Below are 16,205 nucleotides of genomic sequence, written 5' to 3' on the forward strand. Positions count from 1 at the left end.
ATCCATTGGTTTTCCTGAGGAGCGCCACCTGCCCTGACCATTAGAGAATCATGGGATGGCAGTGGGAGGATGGGCTGGGCTCCCAAAGGAGGTGAAACCTGGGAATCTGCCACTGATCAGAGACCTCCTGCATATCTCCTAATTCCTGAATTTTCCATGTTCCCAGGAAAGCCTTCCCTGGTCCCTCAGCTGATCATTCCCATGGTTAAGCCCTCTCTGTTCATATGGGATTACTGGGAAAGGACTGGGCAGGCCAAAATCAACATCAGCTTTTTATTTCTGGAGAAAGATGACCTTCAAACACAACCAAATAATTTTTCTGGACACTTCCATCAAAGGATCATTCCATTCTCCAGAGAAATGAGCTCTCCTGTCCCTTCCCAACAGCAAGAAGTGAATCCTAAATCCAGCATCCATCACAGCTTTAGCTGGAATGCCACAGGAGCCTGTAGGTTTATCTCCAACCACAGTGGCAAGTCTGGTTCCTAACACAAAACAGGTTTTAATTCCTCACCCCAGACAAGAACATCAGATCTGTGTCACATCCAGCACCAAAGTGCCCCACAAGAGCCAAGTCAGCAGCTTAAACTGGGTTTAAATTCACCCTTGCTTTGGTTTTTAACATCGGTTTTGCCCTTTGGTTTTGTCTCTCTGAAGTTTGACAGAAATATATTCTTTGGAATACACAATAAATTCATCCTCCTTCAGTCCTCAAAATAGTTCTCTGAAAAGGCAGGTGTAGAAAAATATTTATGAACTATGAAATAAAACAAAAAAAATAGCTTTGGCTTGCAAATCAGTGTGGGTTTGTTTTCCTGCTTCTCCCAGAAAATGCAGACCTGATTTATTCCCACCTGAGGCTTCCTGGCAGGGGTGGAGAGGCAAAGTGACTTCTCCAAGGCCATAGAGACAGGTTGGATCTCCCAAAATCAAAAATGCAGGGTCTTTGGATCCAGTTCCTGTCTTTTCTCACATTGAATCTTAGGAAAGAGCTTGGGAAGAGATGTCAGTGTAAAACTCACCATTTGGAATCTTGTGTTCAACAATAAAATGTTGATACTTTGCTTTAAGTACATCATTTTATCCAATTAATGGAGACACAGGAATTTGGATTCTCTTCCTCTTCCTGCAGCACCCTGAGCCTTTCACTCTTTGATCCATTCCTGGCAACCACATCCAGGCTGACTCATGTCACAAATCATCCCCAGGGAAATGGCCCATTCCAGCTTTTGTCCCTCAGAAATATCCCAGGCCACAGATCAGCTCTCTCACCCTTGGGGGCTCCAGGTGAAGCCTAAAACCAGAACAAGCTGGATAAAGCAAGAGAGGGAAAACAGGGGAATGCATCAACACCTGGGAAAACTTCAGGAATATTGAATTTTGGGTGATTCTGTCACTTTTTCTCCGTGGCCTCCTGCCCTTTGGCTGCAGCCATCCGGAACTGTGGAACATAGGGAACGGCGCCTTTAGGCTTGAGGCTGCTTTGGATCAACTCCTTGACCCTGGCTGGGATGTGCTGGAGAACCTCCTGCTCCGTGAGCAGGCCCGAGCTCTGGGGCTGCCACGTGCTCCTGGAGCTGTCTGTCAGCGTGTCCGTCTGTCCTCTGTCCAGGGCTGTTATCCCAAGGTAGCACAGGCTGCGCTCGGCGCTGCCGGGGAACGCCTCGCCCAGAGGCTCCGAGAACCCCTCTGAGGAGAGCAGGGACAGAGCCCTGCTGGGCTGGCAGCCAGGCAGCACCAGCACTGCGCCACTCCCAACCTCCCAGGCAGCCCTGCAGAAGGCCCCCAGGACTATGGGGTGCTGCCCTAGGAAGCAGCTCCCCAGGCTGCTCCCCGGGCTGGTTTTTGGCCGGCACAGCCCGCTGGAGGGGCAGCTGCTGATGACTGTGGCGTATCTGAGGTCACCCTGAGCCAGGGCTTCTCCATCCTGGCAGCTCCTGCAGAAACTGCTGCTCTGGAAGTGGCTGCTGGAGCAGGCAGAGTCACATTCCGAGTCCTGGGGGTTTGGAAACGTGGAGTCAATTCCTAAAAAATCCCCTGGCTCTTCTTTTCCTAAGGCTTTGGTGATGCTGATGTCTTCCAGCACCATCTCTGCCTCCAGGAGAAGTGGCTCACATGACATTGGCTCGGGGTGCTTGGCAAAGAGATGTTCCAGAGTCTCAGGCTGGAAGGAAATTATGGAACAGCTTTATTTCACTCTCCAGGTTTTATGGATCACAGCATCCAACACCAAAGGTCGTTTCCAGGAGCCTGGAATTTTGCCACATTGAGTTCACACATTGTTTTTAAAGAATTTATAGTAGAAAATCCTCTATGACAAAATTTCCTCGACAGATTTACCATTGATACATCAGCTGAAGGAATTTTCCCTGCTAGGATTGGATTATCCAGGTCAAACTCAACCTTTCCATAGGATTTTTGAAGCATTCCCACCTGAGCAACTGCTGCATGCTTGAACTGAGTGAAACTCCTCTGTCTGGGAGAAATGCAGGATTTACTATTCCTAATAAATGCAGATGTATATTATCCACCAGGATGAACTGACAACAGCAAGAGAGCTCCAAAGGAAAATTCCCTTGTATTTCCTAATGAATTCAGGACAAAACAGATAAATCCAGTTTTTTGTGGATCAACGAATCATGTTTTACAGCAGGGAAGCTGCCAAAATAATGAGGAAAATGTCAAAATACTCAGAGTAGTGGGAAATCAGAGCAAAGAGTGAAACTCCTGGGCTCTACTCAGTCCAGACTCACTGTTGGTGACACCTGGGCCCTGAACTTGGGATTTTCCTACACAAATCCACCACCTTCCCACATGAAAATGAACAGGGAGCTTTTAAACAATGAAAATAACATTTTTTTCCTCATGCATGTGGTTTATCCCTACAGGAGATGTTTGCATCCCTTCCCCTCTCCATGGACACCACAGCAAACACAGATTAAACCCCTCCCAGCCAAGGCCAGGGCTGTTTTGGCAAAGGCCACCATCTGCCACCTATTAAAAATCAGTTTATTATTTAACAGTTTATCATTAAAAGCAGATATTTCTCATGTCCAATGTATAATCCAGAGGCCTGGGGAATGGGAACCTCTGGATGGAGCCAGAGGGGGGAACGGGACTGGATTTCCACTGGAGACAGAGCTGGAACAACAGCCCTGGGTGGAGGGAGCAGCAGCCCCAGGGAAATACAAACCTGCTGGAAATTAACTCCTTGTGCCCATGAGCAGTTCTTGGGGTTGGGAACATCCTCCCAGAGCAGCTTCTTCATCCTGAAATGTCAGGGAAATGCTGGGGTTGGTGCTGTTCCCACTGTGCAGGGAAGGAATCTCTGCCATTTCATTTATCCACAGCACTGTGGCCATGAAATAACCATTGGAGAGATGAGAAATGCCCCAGATTTAACCTAAACCATAAAGAAGGGACATTCCAGGTGGCAGTTTGGGAAAATATAAAGGGTGCAGTCTGTGCTGAATGACCACAAGGCACAGGGCCTAAAGGGGCTCCAGGAGAGCTGGGGAGGGACTGGGGACAAGGGAGGGACAGCACACAGGGAATGGCTGGAAGCTGGAAAAGAGGGATTTAGATGGGAGATTGGGAAGGAATTCCTGGCTGGGAGGGTGGGGAGGGGCTGGGATGGGATTCCCAGAGCAGCTGTGGCTGCCCCTGGATCCCTGGCAGTGCCCAAGGCCAGGCTGGACAGGGCTTGGAGCAGCCTGGGATGGTGGGAGGTGACCCTGGGGTGGCCCTGGATGGGATTCAAGGTCCCTCCCAGCCCAAACCAGTCTGGGATTCTGTGACACCAGTTGAGCAGAGTGGCACCAGTGCAGCTGCAGCAGGTGGATTTTGGATAACAGGAACAAGCAGCTGGATTTTGGATAACAGGAACAAGCAGCTGGATTTTGGATAACAGGAACAAGGTACCTTTGGTGTGAAAGCAGCAACGCTCCCAGCAGCAGAACTGAGGTGGAGAAAACAATGGGCAGAACCACATGGAGGCTGCCAGCATTCCCAGTTTCAAATCCCCCTGGAAATAAAGGAGTTCAGCTATTAATGCAGCAAAGTGATTTGTCTGGGAGGAAATAGTTGGCAACAGGGAAATAACAAACAGTAGAAACAACAGCTTAGATGGGGAAATAACCTTGAGCAACAGTTTTATTGTACATGGACAAACCTTTCCCTTGGGAATAAACAGACAAAAAGGAATTATTTAAATAGGAGTTAAATCCCTCACTCAGTTCAGCCCACAGAGGGTTTTCAAATTAAAGCTGTTCACTGTTTGTAGGTACAACACAGTGACTTTATTACTAGTTTGGGGTTTTTTTTCAGATAAGACAGAGATTTTACACTTAAAGTTCACTTTTACTTCATAAAAAACAGGGGGAAAGCCCCTGACAGTCACCTTGGGCAAACTGATCCGTGGCTCTGGCTTTGCCAACTCCTCCAGCAAACACAGGGTAGAGGCTGAACTGGTACTTCTCAATCAGGATAAAGTGATCTGCAAAGAGAAATCAGCCTTTGGAACCCACTGTCATCCAGCTTTTAAACAATTCCCTCCACAGAGGCTCTGGGCACAGATCAGAGCTCAGATCAGCCCAGAGAGGGCAATAATGGATCCATCTTTTACAGATCCCTACTTCAAAATCCCAAGATTCAAGCTATTAATCCAGCATTATTGTGTCATGGAATGAACACCTTATGGAGCTCCTGGGATAATTTCCAGGAGTAAAGTCAAAATGCAAAGGAAATGCAGATATTCATTTGAATAATTAGCTGGTGTGTTCAGTATTCCAGAACTAATTTTATTGTGTTGCCACAAAATGAACTCACTCCAGAGCTTAAACTGATTATTAATGCAACAGGCAATCCTCTAATGAGCATCAAAACTTGGTTTATTGGTCAATAAAAGTGATTAGAAACACAGAAGGGGAAAAAGGGCTCGGAGCTCAGAAATTCCACATTTTTCTGTTCCGCACCAATTAACAGCACAATTTGTATTTTCAATTTATATTTCACACACTCACCATAAATAAAATATTTCCTGAGGTTTGGAGGAACTCGCAGCCATTTCACCTGCTCCTCTTTGTTCAGGTTCCTCCACTCAATCACAAAGGATTTTATCCCAGGGATCTGGGGGGAGAGACTCCAAACCACAACCACACAGGTGCTGTTCACCAGGTAAGCACTCAGGGATTGCACAGCATCCACTGGGGAAACAGGGAAAGCACCTGGGATCCACATCCCATGAACTGCTGAAGTGTCACCATTTATCACTTTAATTGTCTTCTGTATACTAAAGCCACATCAGCAGAGAGATTTTTTTCTTCAAGCCACCAAAAATTTGGGTTACACTAAAGCAGTCCCAAGTGCAAACAGATCAAATTTCTTACAGACATCAAATATCCCAATTCTCACCTGCAATTCCTTAATTATCCTTAACCAGAAATTTTAAAACTCCTGATTTCTTGGGAATAGATTAAGCAGAGTGCAGCCAAATCCAGGAATTTCTGCTCAGGAAGTGGAGCAGGAATTGCTGCTCAGGAAGTCTGAGGGCTCTGTACCCTGGCAGCCCAAAACACGACCACATTTCATTTTGGAGACAATAAAATATTCCCCAGCAGGAATGTTGGGTGTTCCCAAAACAAAGAAGATGAAAGATCGGATTTTATTTTTCTTGAATAATTACTTCTTATTTTATTAGTGAAGACAGCCTAGTGACAACATTTCTCCCAACCTAAAACTCACAGGATTTTCATGAAGGAAATCTGAGTTTTCCAACAGCTCAGTTGGTGCTGAATGTATCCCCATAAAACATTCCTTATTCCAACAGAGGGAATTTTATCCCAAAGAAAGCTTTGCCCATGAACATCACCAGGATTCCTGGCATTTCCCACATCCCATTCCTTGCTGCTCTTACCTGTGCTCATTTGCTGGGACAGAGTTAGATTAGAATTAATTGCAGAAATTCCAACTGAATTCATGGCTAAGATGGTGACGGTGTGGGTTGGCTCCATCCATGGGAAAGTCCAGCTGGTGCCATGATCCACAAACTCCTCCCAGGGGGTTCCCTGGGGTCTGGTGCTTTATGATGTACCTGCTCACGCTGCACAACGAGTCATTCTGCATCAGGGGCTGCAGCAATTAATTCATGGGCATTAATTCCTGAATTCCGTCCTCATTCCCAGAGCAAAGGTTGTTTGGGCAGCTCCAATTTTAAGGAAATGGGACTCAATAATAAAATATAAATAATAATAAAACAGGACCCAGAATGGTCCTGGCTCCTGATTTTTATCCAAGGACTGGAGTCCTTTTAAAGGCTTCATTTCCCTCTCTGAGAGCTGACTCTCATTCCCTCTCTTCCCAGCAAAGGGAAGTGAAGGCCAAGGAGAGTCAAACTTTCAGATTCCCACAGCAATTCCCTGTTTTACACATTTTTCAGGGTCCAAACCCCAGAGCAGCACATGAGCAAACAGGGCACTGAGGAACTTTTGCCTGTCCTGCATTAATTAAGGCAAAGAAGGCAAAACCATCTTCCATTTTACCCCAGAATTCCCACCAGGATTCACCTCCTGCCTCTAGGATGAGCCAAGCAATTGTCAGGAGCACAGAAAAAGGCAAATCCCAATCCCCACAAGCCTCATGTGCCTGTCAGACTCCCCTCCTGGCAATCCCACCTGGCTTTAGGATCACAGGGAAAGCCCCAAACGCAGCTGCTCCCACCTTCCACAGGAGTGTAACATTCCTCTGCCTCCTGGCTGGATCCTCAGAAACGATCCTCCAGAATTCCGGGCCTTGCAAGGGAGCTGCAAAACAACAATTTGGGGGGGACAGTCACAGCTGAGTGTGGCACGTGCCAGCCCTGGGGATGTCCCTGGAGCACAGACCTCTGATGTCCTGGACGAGGCTCTGGGCTGCTCTGCTCCAGTCGCTCCAGTAGCCGGATCCTTGCAGCTCCCTGCAGCGCACCTGCACCACGTACTGCACACAGAGCTGCTGCACTGCCATCGCTGCCCAGCTGCCTGCAGGGTCTGGGACTTCATGCAGCTGGGAGAGAGGGCAAAAAACTCACAGTGAGGGCAAAGGGATGTTTAGGCAGCTCTGTGATAGTGTTTACTGGGGTCCGAGGATGAGGGAAGAGATGAGGATCTGACTCCATGTTTCAGAAGGCTTGATTAATTACTTTATGATATATATTATATTAAAACTATACTAAAAGAATAGAAGAAAGGGTTTCATCAGAAGGCTAGCTAAGAATAGAAAAAGAAAGAATGATAACAAAGGTTTGTGGCTTGGACAGAGAGTCCAAGCTAGCTGACTGTGATTGGCCATTAATTAGAAACAACCAACATGAGACCAATCACAGATTTACTTGTTGCATTCCACAGCAGCAGATAACCATTGTTTACATTTTGTTCCTGAGGCCTCTCAGCTTCTCAGAAGGAAAAATCCTAAGGAAAGGATTTTTCACAAAAGATGTCTGTGACACAGCTCTAGGAGTCAAAATTCCTGAAAATGAATCCCGTGAGGAAGCGGGATTGTGAGGAAAATTCCTGTGTGGACAAGGCAACTGCTTTTGCATTTTGTGATTTCCCCCCTGGATAAATCCCATAAAAACCATCTCCACACAGCAGCAGTGCAATGACCCCTGCCCCAGGCCAGATGGAACAGACATACCTGCCATGGAATGTCCTCCCTGCCTCCTGGATTCCAGCGGATCTGGAATGTCAGATCCCTGCTGGCAAACACAGGCTGGCTCCAGCTCACGTTCAGCAGCCCCGTGTTCCTGGTCACTTCTGCTCCCACGTTGGAAGGGGGCAGAGGCTTCACTGGAAAATGGAAAAATTAAAAAATGACTGCAAAGTCTGCACTGGCACTTCCCAATAAATCGAACCATGGATGGCTTCTCCTTGTCCTGAGGGTGGTGGGTAACACAAGGCCTCTGCTGTTCCAGGGAAAGCAGGACTGGAAACACAGAATCCATGGGAATGTTTCCAGATATTTCATTTTCATTTAAAGCACAACAGATTCTCTTGGGCTGGCACTTGCACCTGCCCTGGGATAAAGAGCACAAGACAGAGCCTGGCAATAAATGTTGAGGTTTAGGTTGGATATTTGAGAAAGTTTCTCCATGGGAAGGGTGGTCAGGCATGGGAGCAGCTGCCCAGGGCAGTGCTGGGTCCCCATTCCTGCCGGGATTTCAAAGCCCTGCGCATGTGGCACCTGGGGACAGGAGAGTGGTGGCCTTGGCACCTGGGAATGGTTGGATTCCATGCTCTCCAGGGGCTTTTCCAACCTCAGCAATTCCATGATCCCATTATTTCAACGGGGTCACCCCTGCAGAAAGGCTGTGGACAGACCTTGTGCAGTGATTGATGGAAATGTTTGTATTTTATTAATTGGAAATTCCCCCCAAATTCAGCTGCTCCAGAACAGGAATCTCCCAAACCCCTTGTTTGTTAATCAAGCCAAATTGAAATAAACTTACTCTGGACAATCAGATATGAATGAGTAGAAAACAACAACAAAAAATAATTTTTTTTTTTCATTTTGGATAGTGTTGGAATGGGTTTGTTTTGCTTTACTACAATACAGAGCACCCTGCATCCAGGATAAATCATTCCATCCATTGTCACCACATAATAAATGTATTTTATAATTCCGTAACTCGATTTTATTTCATAACTATATAACTCTAATTAATTTCATAATTATATAAATGGAATTTATTTCATATAGCACCTCTGGGGTCCAGCTGCCTTGTTTGCTCTCACCCATGTTCACATTTGTTTCCAAAAAATACCCAGTGAATTCTCTGTCACAGAGCAGATAAGAAGAGGCGATTTGCACATTTTGGAGTTTTTAAAATACCCAAACACTGCTCCTGCCTCTTGTTTTTATCCAAATTTCAGTTCTCTGTGTGTCACAAAATGTTGCAGCAGCATGGAAGAGCAGGGATGGTCCCCATGATTTTAAATGGATTTATAACTGTGCAAATAATAATAATAAATAAATACATAAATAAATACATAAATACATAAAATAATAATAAACAACTGTGCAAATAATACTGGAGTATAAACTAATTAATTGAAGACAAATCAATCTGAAAAATTAAATAACCAAAACCTTAAAAATGAGCTTCATTTTGCAATATAACACTTGCATTTTCTGTACAGGGAATTACAGGCAGAAGTGGATGTTTCATTTAAAATCCTGTATGGAAATAACATTTAAACCAATTTTTTCTTTAAGGTAATATCAAAACCCTCATGTTTTTATTGAAAACCCGTGGGAAAATTCTTTGCCTACACCATTTAAAAATCCAGGGGCACAAGGGAAGAGAGATTCATGGATCTTGACCTACCCACATCTGCTGGGATGACACAGGTTGGGGAGGATTGCAGGGTTCCCAGGGAGTGTTTAAACTCTATCCACAGGGTGTATCCAGATAACAGGAAAATGGGCTGGAATGTGCACTCGTAGGAATGGTTCCTCTGCAGAAGGCATTCCTTCACCTCTGAGTCTGGAGATGGGCTTGGAAAGTCAGAGCAATAAATTTGGCTCCTTAAAAGAGGGGAAAAAAACCACATTCAGTTGATGCATTGCAAGTGCAAATCTGGAGGGAATTAAAAGGAATGGAGGCACTGCAAACTCCTGGGATTTTGAGGATTATTTGGATCTTGAACCTGAGTCTGCACTGAAGGGATAAAAAACATTTCAGTGTCACTCCTCAAAGCTTTGGCTCTGGAAAAAGCAGGACACAACAAAAGCAGCAGGTACAACAAGAGCAGGCAGCTCCAAATCCTCATCAGTTGTGGGATTTGAGGGATTGGCAATGAACACAGCAAGGCAAATCTGCCAAGAACTGACTCCAGTCAGGAATGACTTCCAAAATCCCAACTGGCAACCTGGGGAAGCTGCCACAGAGACCCAGTGAGGTCTCCAGGAGATGGAAATCCCATAAAAAACATCAACTCTGGATTAAAAAGCCCATGTCCAGTTATCACACCTGGCAACAGAAGAGAGGAGGATTGGTTTTTGGACAAAATGGAACTGGATAAATTCCTGGAGTGGGAATTTTTCAGCTTTCTCCTCAGACTTGTGAGGAGAGGGGCTGGAGGGGGTGTGAGCTACTCAGAGGGACCCCCAGAGTTACACTGGGTTGAAGCTCCCTCTTTGTGTCCCCAGGATTAAAGCAGTGCCTGGTGCTTTGGAGGTTGGGATTGGAGCATTCCCTGCTCCCACAGGATCATCCCTCTGGAGCTGTTTCTCCTGGCAGCACTGCCTGCAGAGGAAGATGTAGGAACAACCCAAGCAAAACAAAACCCCACAGGCAGAGCATCACACACAGCACAGCAGTGCTGCACTCCAGCTCCTAAAGGGAACAGCAGCAGGAATTTTATTGCATTTTCCTCTTTCAGGTCTCACTCTGAACAAATAACCACAAAAACCAGAACAAAAAGAAGGATCAGCAGCATCTGGGAAGGATTTGCAGGCAGTGGTAATGTCACTGTTTGATCTTGCAGGAACATGAACAAATCTCCACATTATCACCTCCTACTAGAAAATGACATTTTTAGCTAACCCTGAGCAGTGAGGAAGTGGGAATAAAAGGCACCATGAGCAGCATGGGGTTTAATCCCAGCTCCCTGCCCAGCAGTGCACTCATCAGATCCATATTTGCCAAGGCAGAGTAAACAAAAGCTACCTCAGCACTCAGCCAGGCATTAATCCTGCCCCAAAAGCCTCCACTTGAACTTTCCAGCATTCCAGCTGTTCCTTCAGTCCACAAACCCCTGGGAAATATTCACCTGGGCACCAGGATCACCCAGAACTCCACCAGAGAAGACAGGCTGACTTTCCAAAGGATTAGGCAGGGCTGATGGAAGCTGTTTGCCAAAATTCCTTCATCTCCAGCCCAGCAGAGCAGTAAAATTATGGAATTTTTGCCTCAGGAAGAGCTGTCTGTCTGTCTGTCTGTCTGAGTGGAAACCCTCAAACTCAACACATCAGGGATGGAATGGGATGAGCTTTGAGGTCCCTCCCAACCCAAACCAGTCTGGGATTCTGGGAATTGCTGCCTTCACAAAGCAACATTCCCTTCACCAGCTAAGGTTTGATTCTCCAAGCAAGACTTTTTCCCGCCTTGGAATGAGTTTGTTTCATCCTCTATTTTTACCTGTGTGTACATAGAAAAAAAATACAGAATTACAGAAAAATCAAAGACTGAGTGGAGACCTCAGGAGGTCTCAAGTCCCATGTCAGACTCAGAGCAGAGTTAAATTCAGATCAGATGGAGCTGTCAGGATCTGAGAGGCTCCAAGGACAGGGATTCTACAGCTCCTCCAGGCCAGGCATTCCCACTGGGAATGGGCTCTTCCCTTATTTCCTTGCAACTTGTAGGTAGGAGCAACTGGAATAATTTTTGAACCGATCCAAGAAATCTTCTTGAAGAGAACTGGCTCCCAAACAGGTTGAAAAATGCTGAAAAACCCTATAAATAAAATCTGCTCCATACTCAGCTATCTCTGGTTCCCTTCCTGCACACAGAATAAAGAATCTGTTAATTCTATAATTACATTTCTCCAGAATTCTTCGACACAAAAATATTTTGAGCAATGCTTTCCAAACAGAAAAAGAGAATTAAACTCCATCCATACCTGTGATATCTTAACTGCAGACTCCCCAGGAGCAAGGTGGTTGGGTTTGCAGACCACCTGCAAGTCATTTTAGTCAGGTATCCATCAGTCTCACAGGAGATATTAAAATCCATGTCTAATCAAAAGAAATGAAAAGCTTAATTAATAAAACACAATGGTTGCTACAAAACAAAACAAAACAAAACAAAACTGTGAGGAATTTTTGAAGTAATTTGAGATGGGACTTTTGAATTGGTTTTGATGATGTGGTTTATTTTTTTATCTTCCACATAAGTAAGAAAAGTGAGTTCAGCTCACATCTTTATAGCATAGTTTAAAAAGTCACAAAACTCTTAGTTACAAGATTTTTTAAAGAGTTATTGACTAATAAAACACTACCAACAAAAACATTTCTGTTTTTGACTCAATCTTTAAATATTTTGTCTTATAGGCATATGCTACAGTGTAAGCTTTCTTAACTAATCATGTTATAATAACACACAAACTTACAGTGCTGCACTCTAAATTTCTTGTTTACTTTTATAACTACTTCTATTTTTTCTATATCTTAAACTCTACAACTCTAAACTTTCTTAGCATGTCTTTAACTATAAATCCATATCCTCGCTTCTAACACTTAAGCTTAGAAGCTTTTTCCAAAGCCTCAAATCGAATCTTGTGTTTCATTCTAAGCTTTAACTGTTTTACCTTTGTAACTACTTTTATTTTTTTCTATATCTTAAACTCTAAACCTCTAAACTTTCCTTTATTTAATGTGTCTTTACGTCAAACTATAAATCCACAATCTTGCTTATAACACTTAAGTTTAGAAGCTTTTTCCAAAGCCTCAAATCAAATCTTGTGTTTAATTGAGCTTTAACTTATAAACCCGAAGTTCTGAGAATTCCCTACATTTCAAATTCCAACACAAAATGAAACAAAAAAAAAACAAAATTAAAAAAAACCCAAAAAACTCCAAAAAACCCAACCAAAAAAAACCACAAAACCTCAACCAAAAAAAAAATCCAAAAAACAAACAAACCAAAAACAAAAAACAAACTGCCACTGTGATATTTTCTGAAAAATTCCTTCGCCAGGATTTCTTCTCTGAGAAGATGAGAAGCCTCAGCTTCTCCTGTGTTTGCTGCTCTGGAATACGGTCTGGAGATTGTTTATCCAAACATGTGAATTGTTTTTACTTCATGACCAATCACCATCAGCTGTGTTGGACTCTGAGGAGTCAGTCACGAGTTTTTATTATTCATTCTTGTGAAGCCTTCTGTCTGTATCCTTCTCTTGCTTTAGTATAGTTTTAGTATAGCAGAATGGAATGGAATGGAATGGAATGGAATGGAATGGAATGGAATGGAATGGAATAGAATAGAATAGAATAGAATAGAATAGAATAGAATAGAATAGAATAGAATAGAATAGAATAGAATAGAATAATAAATCAGCCTTCTGAGAACATGGAGTCAGATTCTCATCTCTCACCTCGTCCTGGGGACTCCTGCAAACATCACAACAAAGAAACAGAAAAACCCACAAAAAAAACAAAAAAAAAAAAAAAAAAAAAACCAAGGGCAAAAAAGGATTTTAAACGGGAATATTCCATCTTTGCTATGAAAATGGCCCCAAAGGAGAATGGAACGTGCCCTGGAGCCTCACCTACGACATAGAGCTCGGCGTAGGCGCGGTGGCACTGGCGGCTCTGGTGGCAGCAGTACAGGGCGCTGTAGAGGAAGCTGCCCCGGGGCTGGGTGGCTCTCAGGTTGGGCAGCGTCACTCGGCTGACGCGGCTGCTCAGCACGGAGGTCTGGCTGGCCGGGACCGGCTCGGCCAGGTTCAGCCACCACACCAGCTCCCGGGACGGCACGGGCTGCGAGCGGTTCCGGAACGTGCACAGAAAGGACAGGCTGGAGCCAGCGCGGGTCACGGTCCTGGCAGGGAAGTACAGCACTTGAGCTGCGTGGAAAGGGGGAAAAGGGGGAAAATCCATTGAGGGTTGAAGCTGAACCAGAAAATGTAAAAGCATTTGTCAATAAAATAATAATAGATAAAATAATAACATGATTATTATTGTTGTTGTTGTTATTATTACTATATTACATACAATATAATAAAATAATCTTATATCGTATTACATTATTATATTATCTGTTATATTATATATTATGTATCATTATATATTATTATTACATTAAATAATTATATATTATATATTATGTATTATATAATAATATGTGATATAATAATATATTATACTATTATATAATAATAGCATATCATTGTATTATTAAATATTGCAATATAATAATATTATAATAATGATAAACCAATAAATAATAATATTATACTAATTAGAATAATAAGAATAATAAGAATATTTTTATATTATTATTATTGCTATTATTGCAGAAATGAGCCTTGGACTGCCTCCCTCCATACCTAAAGTTTCTGATCAAAATCTGATTAAAATAATCTTTAATATCCCCAGGTTACACAAAAGGAAAAAGGGGGGGGAAAATCCACTGAAATTGAAAATGGAACCAAAAAAACATAGAGGCATTTGTCAATGGAAAAAAAATAATAATATAATAATTTTTTAAATTATTATCATCATCATCCAGCTGTATTTCTAACTTTCCTACTTCTTAATCACTATGAACAGGAGCCTTGGGCTGTCTCCCTCCACACCTGAAGTTTCTAAACTCTTCTTTAAATCTTTAAATCTTTAAAATCGCCAGGCACATCTGAATGAATAGAGCAGAAAATCCCCGGAGGGTGCAGTGCAAGCAGCACAAGGGGAAGAAAACACAATGAATCCCTCTTTCCAGGAGCTGCTGTTCCTCCTCCTCCTCCTGAAGTCAGCAGGAGATTCAAGTCCCAAAAACTGGTTTTACACTGCAATTAACAGCAAACTGTAGCAGTGCTCCAATGCAGGCTCAAATACACTGAATTTTCCAAGGATTTAAAGAAGTTTAAACTCAGCCCCCATCAGTAAGGGATTCAGGGAAGACACAGATGAAGCTGGAATGGAGCTGTTTGCAAACACCCCAAAACCAGCCTTAAATCCTTCAAAGGTCAGGTTTGCTTCCCCCACTGAGGAACCAGGCAGAGATTTGTAGGATTTCCCCCTGATTTCCCTTTCTCTGTCAGTAAAGCAATTTAGGATCTGTTGTTTCAGGTTTTATTAGGAAAAAAGCTTTTTTCCCAAGGTTTAGTTCTTTCTTTGGTGCAGGTGCCTATATAAAGAGTTCAGAGAACTCCTGTGGCAGCACAGACCAAAATATTCCCAGGGAATTCTGAGCAGAGCATGGAAAAATACAACAAAATAAGCAAGAAGTCAGCTTTGCACTGCAAAACTCAGCATTACAAACCAGACTGGACTGTATGAAAAGCACATTTGATTTTGCTCTGGGCCTTCGGTTCAGCTACAAATGCAAAACCAGAAGTGAGAGAAAGCATCAGGAGAAAAACCTTGAATTGAGGGGAGGTTCAGGGCTGCCAGCTGGAACTGGAAATGGAAAAGCTCTGAGGAAAAGAGCTTTGTGTGGGTTTGGGCAGGTGCTGCTGAGGGAGTGCCAGCCCCACAGGTGTGCTCTCCAGAATTCCTAGTGCCAGCCTGGCCCAGCAAGGGAGCTGAGCCTCAGGCAGGAAAGGCTCCCACAGGATTTCTCATCCCAACTCAATTTCCAACACGAAACCCACAAAACCAGCTGGAAAATCAGCTTTATCCCCAACCCTGCAGGTGTCCTACCTCCCAAAGTGAGGTTGTAGGGTGAGCTCCAGTCACTCCAGAAGCCTGGAGCACGGAGATTCCTGCTCCTCACTTGCACTGAGGATGGAGAGTCCAGCAGGGCATTGTCCATGGCCACGGAGCTTTCCAGGGCAACCTGAAGCATCTGCTGCATTGTCCAAACCCATTATTGTTGTAAAATGAAACAGGAAAAGAGACAGAAGGAACATAAATAAATTGTATGGAGTCAGAATTCCCTGAATTTCCTTTCATGCCTTCTCTTTCAACTCAGTTTTTAAGAAGGATGGGAGTGCTGAGCAAATCAATTTGTTCCTTAAGAGACAGGAGATAACATCCTTATACTCTACACAAGGATTTTCTATGTTTTTAGGTAGCAAGCTGGGTTAAAAATCTTTCTTCTTTAAATTTACTGTCAATTTGAGACTGCTGGAAGTTGTATAACTCTGTGGAAAATTAGTTGTTTCATTATGGGTTGCTAATTAACAGCTGCTTGTTATTCCAGAGCCACTTGCGTGGTAGGAAGAGGAAAAAAACCCCTATTTATAATAAAACTTATAAATATTAAACACAGATGAGTTACAGAACATATAGAATGCTGAAAGAAAATGGATTTAGACTTCACAGAATCCAGGATTTCACCCAAGTAGAAAAATGGGAGTTTGTTTGTGAGAGCCAGCAGGAGATGGGGCTTCTCTCAGTGGGGACAAATGTAAAACCCAGCTTTTCCAGGAAACAGCAGTGAGATAAACCCAGCTCCTCCAGGAAAAAGTAGCAAATCAATCCCAGCTTTTCCAGGAAAAAGCAGTGAG

At 43.6% G+C, this 16,205-nt stretch overlaps 1 protein-coding gene across 1 annotated transcript in view; it reads right to left on the reverse strand.

The window, feature by feature from the left end:
- Positions 1 to 1,134: 1,134 nt before the first annotated feature.
- LEPR (leptin receptor) overlaps positions 1,135 to 16,205 on the reverse strand; it is a 29,664-nt gene continuing 14,593 nt past the window's right edge. The window contains 14 exon segments of the mRNA XM_030953367.1: positions 1,135 to 2,164; positions 3,194 to 3,269; positions 3,922 to 4,024; positions 4,400 to 4,495; positions 5,022 to 5,204; positions 5,915 to 6,059; positions 6,061 to 6,129; positions 6,718 to 6,800; positions 6,882 to 7,041; positions 7,672 to 7,823; positions 9,362 to 9,561; positions 11,658 to 11,772; positions 13,305 to 13,601; positions 15,397 to 15,544. Coding sequence (XP_030809227.1) covers positions 1,394 to 2,164; positions 3,194 to 3,269; positions 3,922 to 4,024; positions 4,400 to 4,495; positions 5,022 to 5,204; positions 5,915 to 6,059; positions 6,061 to 6,129; positions 6,718 to 6,800; positions 6,882 to 7,041; positions 7,672 to 7,823; positions 9,362 to 9,561; positions 11,658 to 11,772; positions 13,305 to 13,601; positions 15,397 to 15,544 — 2,598 coding nt within the window. The 3' untranslated portion in view covers positions 1,135 to 1,393.

This window comes from Camarhynchus parvulus, chromosome 8 (genome assembly GCF_901933205.1).
Source record: "Camarhynchus parvulus chromosome 8, STF_HiC, whole genome shotgun sequence".
Classification (NCBI taxonomy): domain Eukaryota; kingdom Metazoa; phylum Chordata; class Aves; order Passeriformes; family Thraupidae; genus Camarhynchus; species Camarhynchus parvulus.